Here is a 12,393-nt window from a genome sequence, read left to right on the forward strand (position 1 = left end):
CAGGCGTCTTTTAATTTCGTGACTGCTGTCACCATCTGCAGTGATCAAGGAGCCCAAGAAAGTAAAATCTCTCACTGCCTCCATTTCTTCCCCTTCTATTTGCCAGGAGGTGATGGGACCAGTGGCCATGATCTTGGTTTTTTTGATGTTGAGCTTCAGACCATATTTTGCGCTCTCCTCTTTCACCCTCATTAAAAGGTTCTTTAATTCCTCCTCGCTTTCTGCCATCAAGGTTGTGTCATCTGCATATCTGAGGTTGTTGATATTTCTTCCGGCAATCTTAATTCCGGCTTGGGATTCATCTAGTCCAGCCTTTCGCATGATGAATTCTGCATATAAGTTAAATAAGCAGGGAGACAATATACAACCTTGTCGTACTCCTTTCCCAATTTTGAACCAATCAGTTGTTCCATATCCAGTTCTAACTGTAGCTTCTTGTCCCACATAGAGATTTCTCAGGAGACAGATGAGGTGATCAGGCACTCCCATTTCTTTAAGAACTTGCCATAGTTTGCTGTGGTCGACACAGTCAAAGGCTTTTGCATAGTCAATGAAGCAGAAGTAGACGTTTTTCTGGAACTCTCTAGCTTTCTCCATAATCCAGCGCATGTTTGCTATTTGGTCTCTGGTTCCTCTGCCCTTTCGAAATCCAGCTTGCACTTCTGGGAGTTCTCGGTCCACATACTGCCTAAGCCTGCCTTGTAGAATTTTAAGCATAACCTTGCTAGCGTGTGAAATGAGCGCAATTGTGCGGTAGTTGGAGCATTCTTTGGCACTGCCCTTCTTTGGAATTGGGATGTAGACTGATCTTTTCCAATCCTCTGGCCATTGCTGAGTTTTCCAAACTTGCTGGCATATTGGGTGTAGCACCTTAACAGCATCATCTTTTAAAATTTTAAATAGTTCAGCTGGAATGTCATCACTTCCACTGGCCTTGTTATTAGCAATGCTTTCTAAGGCCCATTTGACTTCACTCTCCAAGATGTCTGGCTCAAGGTCAGCAACCACACTACCTGGGGTGTATGAGACCTCCATATCTTTCTGGTATAATTCCTCTGTGTATTCTTGCCACCTCTTCTTGATGTCTTCTGCTTCTGTTAGGTCCTTACCACTTTTGTCCTTGATTATGGTAATCTTTGTACGAAATGTTCCTTTCATATCTCCAATTTTCTTGAACAGATCTCTGGTTTTCCCCATTCTATTGTTTTCCTCTATTTCTTTGCATTGCTCATTTAAGAAGACCCTCTTGTCTCTCCTTGCTGTTTTTTGGAAATCTGCATTCAGTTTCCTGTATCTTTCCCTATCTCCCTTGCATTTTGCTTGCCTCCTCTCCTCCGCTATTTGTAAGGCCTCGTTGGATAGCCATTTTGCTTTCTTGCATTTCCTTTTCCTTGGGATGGTTTTCGTTGCTGCCTCCTGTATAATGTTACGAGCCTCCATCCATAGTTCTTCAGGCACTCTGTCCACCAAATCTAAATCCTTAAACCTGTTCCTCACTTCCACTGTGTATTCATAAGGGATTTGATTCAGATTGTATCTTACTGGCCCAGTGGTTTTTCCTACTTTCTTCAGTTTAAGCTGGAATTTTGCTATAAGAAGCTGATGATCTGAGTTACAGTCAGCTCCAGGTCTTGTTTTTGCTGACTGTATAGAGCTTCTCCATCTTTGGCTGCAGAGAATATAATCAATCTGATTTCGATGCTGCCCATTTGGTGATATCCATGTGTAGAGTCGTCTCTTGTGTTGTTGGAAGAGAGTGTTTGTGATGACCAGCTTGTTCTCTTGACAGAACTCTATTAGCCTTTGCCCTGCTTCATTTTGAACTCCAAGGCCAAACTTGCCAGTTGTTCCTTTTATCTCTTGATTCCCTACTTTAGCATTCCAATCCCCTGTAATGAGAAGAACATCCTTCTTTGGTGTCATTTCTAGAAGTTGTTGTAGGTCTTCATAGAATTGGTCAATTTCACTTTCTTCAGCACCGGTAGTTGGTGCATAAACTTGGATTACTGTGATGTTAAAAGGTCTGCCTTGGATTCGTATCGAGATCATTCTGTCATTTTTGAGATTGCATCCCATTACAGCTTTTGCCACTCTTTTGTTGACTATGAGGGCCACTCCATTTCTGCTACAGGATTCTTGCCCACAGTAGTAGATATGATAGTCACCCGAACTGAATTCGCCCATTCCCTTCCATTTTAGTTCACTGATGCCCAGGATGTCGATATTTATTCTTGTCATCTCATTTTTGACCACATCCAGCTTACCTCCACTCATGGTTCTTACATTCCAGGTTCCTATGCAATATTTTTCTTTACAGCATCGGACTTTCCTTTCGCTTCCAGGCATATCCGCAACTGAGCGTCCTTTCGGCTTTGGCCCAGCCGCTTCATTAGCTCTGAATCTACTTGTACTTGTCCTCCGCTCTTCCTCAGTAGCATGTTGGACGCCTTCCGACCTGAGGGGCTCATCTTCCAGCGTCATAACTTTTATATGCCTGTTGTCTTTGTCCATGGAGTTTTCTTGGCAGGGATACTGGAGTGGCTTGCCAGTTCCTTCTCCAGGTGGATCACGTTTAGTCAAAACTCTCCACTATGACCTGTCCATCTTGGGTGGCCCTGCATGGCATAGCTCATAGCTTCTCTGAGTTATTCAAGCCCCTTCGCCACGACAAGGCATTGATCCATGAAGGGGCTGGAATGATCACAGGATCCCTGAAATACTCCAGGCAGATGGGGCAAGTGGCTTCTTCGCAGAGATCCTGCACGGGACCCCCAGAAGCAGCCATAGCTGCTGCCTCGCCAGGAAGAGAGAGCGAGAGTTGGTTTCGTTTTCTCTCGTTTGCGTCTGCAAATGGGCGTGTTTCCTTTCCGGGAAATTCAGACCCGATGGCTCGAAATCACTGCTGTCTGAAGAGAGTGAGGCGGGTTAGCTGGAAAACAGAATCTTTGGGGCATGGGCGTTTATATTTCAAAAAGAAAGGGCGTAATTCCTGGCTGCCGATTTAAGGTGCCACTTTCCAAGAAGAGGTGGAGGAAGCGAGTTTTTTATGAGCTTCATGTCAGCCTCAGACTCATTCCAAAGCTAGTGAAAGAATCTGAATCTTGCAAGCCCCTCCCACCCAACTGCTCAAACTCACACACCCTTTTCCAGCTGCAAGACACAGAAGTTCAGACTCCAAGGAGAATCTCAGCTGGAGCCCAACCCTCCCCTGTGATGCACATTCCCACGGGACCATTAGGCTGGGGGATTTCTAAGCTGCTCTTCAGGTCCAGCGTCTTCCCAGTCCTGTCCACCCACTCCTCCCATCTCCAGCCCCTCTGTGCTCTTGGGGGGAAATATATCATTTAATAATAATAATAATAATAATAAGGCTTTTGATTGGTGGGGTGAGGGTGGGGGAGAAAGTGGGCACAAGGCTGCAGCAATTATTTCCTCTTTGCACCACAGAGCAGTCTACCTCTGAATAAGCTGAAGCTGTGTAGGTGAACAACAGGAAAGGGCTTCGGGTCTCAAACCCTCCTTTGTCTCACTGCCTTTAAGAGGCAGGTACCGTAGGTAGCTGTGTTGGTCTGCTGTAGTCAAAATAGAAAAATACATTAAAAAATCTCAAAAAAGATAATAAAAAACTCTTCCAGAAAAAAAATCCTCCAAAAGAATCAAGTCTAAAAAAAAATTTCCCTAAAAAAAGTCCTTAAAAGAATCCTTCCAAAAATTGTTCAGTAGCACCTTTGAGACCACCTAAGTCATGGGGCATGGGTGGCGCTGTGGGTTAAACCACAGAACCTAGGGCTTGCCAATCAGGTCGGCGGTTTGAATTCCCATGATGGGGTGAGCTCCCGTTGCTCGGTCCCAGTTCCTGCCCACCTAGCAGTTCTAAAGCACATCAAAGTGGAAGTAGATAAATAGGTAAATGGCATTTCTGTGCGCTGCTCTGGTTTGCCAGAAGCGGCTTTGTCATGCTGGCCACATGACCCGGAAGCTGTCTGCGGACAAACGCCAGCTCCCTCGGCCAATAATGCGAGATGAGCACCACAACCCCAGAGTTGGCCACAACTGGACCTAATGGTCAGGGGTCCCTTTACCTTTACCTAAGTTTGTTGTCGGCAACCGCTCTTTCAATATATGGGTCTGGTGACTTCTGTTATCTTTTTCAATAATTTTTTTATTTTGCCTTTAAGAGGGTGTGCAAGTTAGTGGCCAACACCACACTATGTGCTGTGTGAAGAGGAGAATCACCAAAACCTGGGAGCTAATCCTTTCCCTCAATCTATAAAAACATCAGCACTCCTATGTCTACTCAGAAGTAAATCCCATTAAGTTCAAAGGGACTTGCTCCCAGGGAAGTGGGCCCAGGGCTGTAGCTTTAATTTCCTCTTCGCTCCATAGAGCTCAAAGGAGATTAGAAAGACCCGCTGCCTTCACTTTCTCTTCCCATTTGAGAATCAGCATTTGGGTGGCAGGACTATGGCAGAAATGTGGAAATGAAGTGCCTCTCCTTATGTGTGATACCCCATCCGCTTGGCACGGGTTGAAATTGAGATAGGAAGCTGATTGTCTCCCCAGTTGAAGGGGTTCTGACTCCGGTAGGAAGTCCAAAACCTCCGGAGAGAGCAAACTTGAATGCTCCTTTCTGGTAGGAAAATGACAGAGACCAAACCAGAATTAGAGAAAGCAAGGCAGCTGATTAAGCATGATCTTTATTATTAAGGGGGGGGGAACAGCTGTTGGCAACAGGGTTCCCACTCACGCTGCAGGCGTTGGAGGAGGAACCCTGAACAAAAGATATCCTTTACATTTATACCCTTCAATCTCTATACAGTAGATGTCAGAAGAGGCACGGCTGCAAAATATGTTGAAGAGGATTTTTCACAGGTAAGTGGTGTGTTGAGGAAGGGTCAAATGGTGGTGTTAGTTTGTGATTGCTACGGTATACAAGAAGTGTTTGGGTTGTATTTGACAAGTGTTAATTTGTTTTTCCTATACAGTGGTGCCTCGCTAGATGAATTTAATTCATTCCACGGGTCAATTCTTATAACGAAAAATTCATCTAGCAAATCCCATAGGAATGCATTGAATTTTTTTATTTTTATTTTTTGCCCATAGGAACGCATTAATTGAATTTCAATGCATTCCTATGGGAAACCGCGATTTGCTAGACACATTTTTTGTAAAGCGAATTCGTCTAGCGAGGCAACCTTCACTCGAAAAATAGATTTGTTAAGCGAAAAAATTGACTTACAGGGCGTTCGTCTAGTGAGGCACCACTGTATCTACAGGAAAACAATGGAACTGTCTGAAGATGAGACAGGAGATTGGGAGCCGCTAATCAGTGTGGGTGTGATGTCCTAATCACACGTGTTGCATGCACACGAAAGCTCATACCAATGACAAACTTAGTTGCTCTCTAAGGTGCTACTGGAAGGAATTGTTTTATTTTGGTCCTAATCAGTGTTTCCTTTATTTCAGTTACAGGTAGGTAGCCGTGTTGGTCTGACATAGTCGAAACAAAATTTAAAAATTCCTTCCAGCAGCACCTTAAAGACCAACTAAGTTTTTTATTTTGGTATGAGCTTTCGTGTGCATGCACACTTCTTCAGATACCTTTATTTCAATACAGTAAAATATTCTAAACTTGTATATTCATGTGTCTTCATTGTAGACCCAGTAGGTGGCGCTGGAGAATACATTTTGACAACAGTAGCAGCCAGCGTGAAACCAAGTTTCCTTATAATTTGGTTACAAGGAGATACAGGTTTTATACAAAGGATAAAATTTTATGAAAACAGGACATGGCATGGTATATTTGATTACAGTGCATGCATTAAAACAAGAATATAATAAAACAAAGGGAACAAAGAATACAGACAGTGTTAGTCGGAAGCTGGAACATACGGGGTATATACAGATACTTAGTGTCCCCTCTTTGTTCATGGAAACATTGTGAGCATCTGTTATTCTTACAACAAAATGGTTAAGTAACAAAGTGGGGGTGGTGTGGCAAACTATTGCTGTGGGGATCAGATGGGATATCACCCTGTTTATATCCGGGGGGGGGGTGTCATGTGGGGTGGATGGGGCTATTACACCACCGAGTCTGAAATAACATACGGTAGGAGCAACAAGAAGAAGCATATTTAATAAACTCAAGCAGGTTAACACATGGAACATTTGTTCAGACATGTTACACAAAAGGATAAGAGGTGATCTCTAAAAACATATGCAGTCATACATCTAGATACATTGCCTTCAGGTAATGGAATTTCACGTTACGGAGAATTTCATGTTCATTCTTTCCAGAACTAACTGAAAGTTCTCGAAGATTCCAGAGGATTCAGAAAGCTGGACCTTTCGTCAAGGCCACATCTGCGAGAGGAGCTGCTTCTGTTCTAACAGAAGCTGTATAAAAACTATGTTTAGTCTGCATTTATCTGGCAAGCCGACAGAATGCAAGAGAGGGAAGAGCAGGGCATTGCGGGTCGCGAAAAGCAAAGCCTGGAAAACTCTAACTAACAAACGCTTAAGGATACAAACACTGTAAATGGGAACCATTATGCTTTTGACCCGGTAGTAAAATACTTTTGTCTGTGCTTAATTGCCTCTGTGATTTATTGCTTTGTTGTCTGGGTCAGGGCTCCTGAAGCGCTTTGATGTTGTGCATCTCTCTGATGATTTAGGACTGCTGGCACTGAAAAGCAGGGAACTGGGGAACTTGTCTGTCTCTACACTCAAGAGACTGTCAGGTGGCCTCTGGCAAACATGTAAAAGAAGGGCTGGAGGGTCTCTCCTGAGAAGGAGGCTGCCGGGAATGTGCAAAGGAGATCTGCTGTATCTGCATCGTAAAAGGACACCCGTCCCCCTTCACAGTTCAGGGCCACTCGGATCCTCTTGGGCTCCCCACCCAGCATCGAAACAGGGTGCCCATCGTGGGTGGAGACCCTGTATTGATCACCCCACTTCCCTATGCGCCAAACCCCTTCCTTAGGACCAGGGATTAAATTGCCTTTCCTCTTCACAGACTCTCTGGCCACCCCCATGGCCCATTCCCCCTCTCTCATCAAAATCAACTCCCAGAAATATCTGTCTTCCTTGAACGCCTCACATGCCAGCACATAGACATGTGTGTCAAATCTCTCAGGGTTGTTTGCCATCTCTTGACACTCTTTTACCCGACTCCTTTCCCTAGGAGCAAAAGAGAAAAGACACTTCCTCTTTATAGATCTTCTGGCAACCCCCACCCCCCATCTCTCCTCTCTTCCCACAGTGACCTCCCAGAAATGTCTGCCTGATGTGAACCCCTCACATCCCAGCACATAGCCACGCATGTCAAATCTCTCAGGGTTGTTTGGCAGGTCTTGGTAGACTTTCCCCCGAATCACTCTCTTTCGATCCTCAGACAGGATGAGGTAATGATTTGCTGTGTCTGGATCCAAAGTTACGTTTTCTGTGGGGGCAGATGAGGAAGGAGAAGAAAAACAATGTCAACTGAGAGCTGACTTTTCTTTAGGCACATGACAGAAATAGCATCCCCTCTGAAACGAACAGGGACTCCATGGCTCTGCATTCGAGAGAAGGATGTTCATCAAGTTCTTAATAAGGATTCTTGAAACATTTGCTGTTATTTCAAGTGTTTGAAGTACTTAAGACACATTATCTACATAGAACCGTTGCAAGGACCCTGTAAGTTAACTCAAATTTACTATTCCTATTTTTTTCAGATGGGAGGACTGAGGCTGAGAGACTGGCTTGTCTAAGGCCACCCCCACCGTTCATGGCAGAAGGGAGTCAAAGCAGGGACTCCCTCATTCACATCAATCTTTTACCTCATATGGCAGAACATGCTTGACAGGCCAGGTAAAACTGGCAGCGGGTGCTCTCACCCTCCTTGTAACCACCATTCAAGTTTCAGTTGTATATTTAAATAATGTTATATTCCATCCTTCCAGGTAGTGTATAAAAGGCAAGAAAGTGGTTAGGCTTCCCCATCCCCCATGTGCAATGTCCTACTTGGTATTCCTGAAAGCACATTGTATAATTGTAGAGTCGGAAGGGACCCCAAGGGTCATCTAGTCCAACCCGCTGCAATGCTGGAATCTCAACTAAAGCATCCATGCCACATGACCATCCCAACGTCTGATTAAAAACCTCCAAGGAAGGAGAGTCCCCTTCAACAAGAAGATCCAGATGTTCCAGGATGGAAGGCCTCAACCCCAGTCCCCCCCTGCTCCTGGCTCGCTCTTTGACAGCTCCCCTCCTCCTGCCCCCCCTTACATCAATCTCACGGCCAAAGGGACAGAAGAAATGCCTGAAAAGCTGTAGGTGAGGCTACTTGGGAAATGGGTGAGATGTGTGAAATCACCCAAAGTCTGGCTGAGAGATGTGCAGAGGTCAAGTACAACTCGCAACTTAAGGGAGGGTTACATTCCTGGGGGAGGGACGCGAGTGGCGCTGTGGGTTAAACCACAGCGCCTAGGGCTTGCCGGTCAGGAAGTCGGCAGTTTGAATCCCCACGACGGGGTGAGCTCCCGTTGCTTGGTCCCAGCTCCTGCCCACCTAGCAGTTCGAAAGCATGCCAAAGTGCAAGTAGATAAATAGGAACCGCTACAGCGGGAAGGTAAATGGCGTTTCCATGTGCTGCTCTGGTTCGCCAGAAGTGGCTTTGTCATGCTGGCCAAATGACCTGGAAGCTGTACGCCGGCTCCCTCGGCCAATAATGCGAGATGAGCACGCAACCCCAGAGTCGGTCACGACTGGATCTAATGGTCAGGGCTCCCTTTACATTCCTGGGTAATGAGAATAAGGCAAATTGTACAAAGTCAGAAAACCCCTAGAATCACCCCTGCCATTTGAGATCTCAAGACGGCCCCATGAGATTTCGCAGGAGCCTCTCAGAGCCCAATAAGCATGGCCGAGGTCTTAAAAGCAATTTGTGTGGTGGCTAAACCCTTCATGGCAAAAGCTTTCAAACACCCTTAACCTTGCTGACTGGAATCTGGGAGGCTCCCCGAAGATCCCAGCAAGAAGGGTTTACCGTCCCCTTTCAATTGCCTAAGTAAAATCAGTCATCTACATATGAAAGTGCGGCTTCTAGATATTGAAAGAGAATAAATAAATAAGCCTTCTATTTTCCTGGCTTGGCTAATATTCCCTATGACCTGGAGCTTGTCGTGAACATTTCGAAACATCCAGCTAACAATCCTTTCAGCCCTTCTTTACTACCTCTGAATTTCTTCATGACAGCCTCCAGGAAGGGATGAATATCACAGAAGTCCCAGATCCTCCACTTCAGGGCAGGAGGAAAAGCCACAGGAGGATCCTCTAAGTTCTCCTTCCCCTGAGACCTGGGGGGAAAAGAACAAAGTCAAGCCAACATCCTTCCAATGCAAGGAGCTTTCTGACAGGGCAGGTGTCTCATTCTAATGATAAAGGCATGATGGATATATTATAAAGACTTGGGAGCAGGGATTTTCCTTTGGCAAAAGGGAGCATCTAGATGACGTGTGGATCTAGAAAGCATCTAACAAGTTGAAGGAAAACCGACACAAACCTGCTTCCAAAATATACTGAAGGAAATATATGAATATGAGATTGAAGGCAAGAAGCTGATGTATGCAAATTATTATTTTGAAGAAAAGTGAACAATAATGGGTCCTAATAAAAATAAAAAATCATTCCAGTAGCACCTTAGAGACCAACTAAGTTTGTCATAGGTGTGAGCTTTCGTGTGCATGCACACTTCTTCAGATACTGGGTCCTGACGCAGAGATTTTAGGACTACATCAGTTTTAGTGAAGCATTTCAAGTGATTAATGGCAAAATAAAATAGATCTGGTATGTGCTGTTGGGATATTCCGTTCCACCTTAAGGCAGATGTGGGACTGTTGCGTGTCACATGTCTGTAACACACACCAGCATTGCATGCTGGGAATTTCCGTTTGTGTATTACTGTTCTGTTTTGCTTGGACAAGAAAGAGTTCGGACATGTTTTCTCTTTGTCCTCACTTGCTTCAATAAACTGCTGTAAATTATGCTTACACAAGCCTCACGGTGCCACTTCTGCATTTCTGACACATTTCTGCACCAAGGAGCGGACATCCACTAATGAGATCGGCCAGCAGAGCTGGAGCCAGTTTGGGGCCTGCCAGTTGTCCCGGTTTCCTTGGTGGCATGCTAACATGTGCATTTCTGAAATATAAGGAAGTGCAGAATGCTTTAGAATGGCTTTTGCAATTAACATTATAAATGTATTGTAAAGGTAAAGGGAACCCTGACCGTTAAGTCCAGTCACAGACAACTCTGGGGTTGCGGCGCTCATCTTGCTTTACTGGCCAAGGGAGTCGGCGTTTGTCCGCAGACAACTTCCAGGTCATGTGGCCAGCATGACTAAGTCGCTTCTGGTGAACCAGAGCAGCGCACGGAAACACCGTTTCCCACCAGAGTGGTACATATTTATCTACTTGCACTTTGATATGCTTTTGAACTGCTAGGTTGGCAGGAACTGGGACCGAACAACGGGAGCTCACCCTGTTGCGGGGATTTGAACCGCCGACCTTTCGATCGGCAAACCCTAGGCTCTGTGGTTTAGACCACAACGCCACCCGCATCTGAAATGTATTGTAGCAGAGTGGTTATATTTTAAAAATGGAGAAAATATTAGAGTATTTTCTAAACATGGAAGATTTTCACAATATAAAATTGTTTGGGGACAAGACTCTCAGTGGCTACTATTCACGATGGCTGGGTCCAAGGCAGTGGTTCCTCTGAAACCTCAGGAGGGGAGTGTCCTCTGGGGCTCAGATCCTGATCACGAGTTTCCCAGGGGCATATGGTTAATCATGGGGAAAACAGGATGCTGGACTAGATGGGTCACTGGCCTGATCCAGCAGGGCCCTTTCTCATGTTCTTATGTCTGGGGGAGAACCTGCAGGAGCCTGAAATACACTAGATATTTAGGGGCAAGTTATAGTGAAGATATTTGCTATACAGTATGTCCCCCCTTTTTTCTATCCATTGCAGAGTAAATGAATCCTTCACAGAGAAGGGCCTTCAGAGATATGCAATGGGAGCGGCTTCCTGTCTGTGATTGTAGCTACAAACTACCACAAAAATGTGTCCCTACTTTTGTCTGTGATTTTGTGAAATGGACAATGGATTCCTAAGCTATCTCTGAAAGGAGGAACCGGAGAGTGAGTTTCTCACCCTTTAAACAGGAACTTTCCCAATAGAAGTATCTTAAAGCTGCAGATTTCCATCACTTACCTCTGCAAGAAGCTTCTGATATCCTGGAAGGAGGGAAAGAAAAAGTTATATATGTGGAGCCATTTCTGCACAGAGCCATGCAGCTGAAGCAGAGAGAAACAAAACAAAAGAACCTTGATAAAATACACAGTGCCACATAATTTTGGAATACCATCAGATGTCAAAAGTCAGCCATTCCAGTGATGAGGAATAAAGGGTCCCTTTCTTCTCTTTTGACCAAGTCACCCAAACACCTGAGAGATTCAATCCTACCACCCTGATCTGCCATTTTGCCCCGCAGTGTGTGCTGGTTCCGGGTTCACCTGTGACCAATTTGTTCACTGCTATGTGCATCCCACACACAATCACATCCTATGAACCACCCTGAGACCTGTGGGTATAGGGCGGTATACAAACTAATAATAATAATAATAATAATAATAATAATAATAATAATAATAGGTCACCCCCTCTCTGGCTGGACCCAAGACAGCATCTGAATGAAAAGGTGATTACAATGCCAGTTTGTTTTTATTTATTATTATTATGCTTTATTATGTTTACACACCAACAAAATACACAAAAAATTCAACACTTTATGTTATTTGTTACAAAGTACAAAGTGCCAATTTGGAATGCCTGTGTTGGAGGAAGTATCGGTTGTATTCAACTCGCTTTTACTCAGGCACACTGAAATTAATGAACGTAAGATAGCCATCGCCCATTAATTTCAACCAGTCTACTCTGAGTAAAGGTTAATTGAATACAGAGCTCTATTCTGTGTGAGAATGTTGATATGATGATTGACTGCACCGAATTTCCACTGAAGCGCAATTAAAGTTACCGCCCTTTGATCTACCGTAGCCCTGACTGACGCAGAGGAAATTAACCTCGGAGAGTAGGACCAGAAGAGAAAGCGAAACTGTGGAAATGAAGGTGTCTTTTAAGACTGGAATATATCAGGAAAAAGAAGAAATAGCTGGAAGATTACTATCTCACACAGGAATCTTACTGGACATAAACTCCTCTTGCAAACATAAAAGTCAGTAAATTTGTAACAACGAATGAAAGTCAAGAAATATGTGGCTGTCAAATAAGGGACTAAGATCAGAATGGTGGTAATTGGATTAATCAAGATTATGAAAGCAGTAAGAAATA

The 12,393-nt window shown here is 44.5% G+C and overlaps 1 protein-coding gene across 1 annotated transcript; it reads right to left on the reverse strand.

Annotated features, from left to right (window-relative positions):
- Positions 1 to 4,726: 4,726 nt before the first annotated feature.
- On the reverse strand, positions 4,727 to 11,160 carry LOC118080119 (E3 ubiquitin-protein ligase TRIM7-like). Its single transcript, XM_060270801.1, has 3 exons — positions 10,033 to 11,160; positions 9,217 to 9,338; positions 4,727 to 7,441 (listed from the first exon to the last, which is right to left on the reverse strand). The coding sequence occupies exons 1-3, from the start codon at positions 10,164 to 10,166 to the stop codon at positions 6,726 to 6,728; spliced, it is 972 nt and encodes a 323-aa protein (XP_060126784.1). The 5' UTR covers positions 10,167 to 11,160; the 3' UTR covers positions 4,727 to 6,725.
- Positions 11,161 to 12,393: the final 1,233 nt, after the last annotated feature.

Source organism: Zootoca vivipara, chromosome 2 (assembly GCF_963506605.1).
Source record: "Zootoca vivipara chromosome 2, rZooViv1.1, whole genome shotgun sequence".
Classification (NCBI taxonomy): domain Eukaryota; kingdom Metazoa; phylum Chordata; class Lepidosauria; order Squamata; family Lacertidae; genus Zootoca; species Zootoca vivipara.

What these genes read in the sequence shown, in the direction of transcription:
- LOC118080119 (XM_060270801.1), bottom strand. Translation starts at nt 10,166, where the DNA reads ATGCCACCAAGGAAACCGGGACAACTGGCAGGCCCCAAACTGGCTCCA. An exon ending in AGTGGCACCGTGAGGCTTGT is followed by an intron (nt 9,339 to 10,032) that starts GTAAGCATAATT and finishes TTTTCCCCCCAG; the next exon opens with GTCTCAGGGGAAGGAGAACT. An exon ending in TGTCATGAAGAAATTCAGAG is followed by an intron (nt 7,442 to 9,216) that starts GTAGTAAAGAAG and finishes CTGCCCCCACAG; the next exon opens with AAAACGTAACTTTGGATCCA.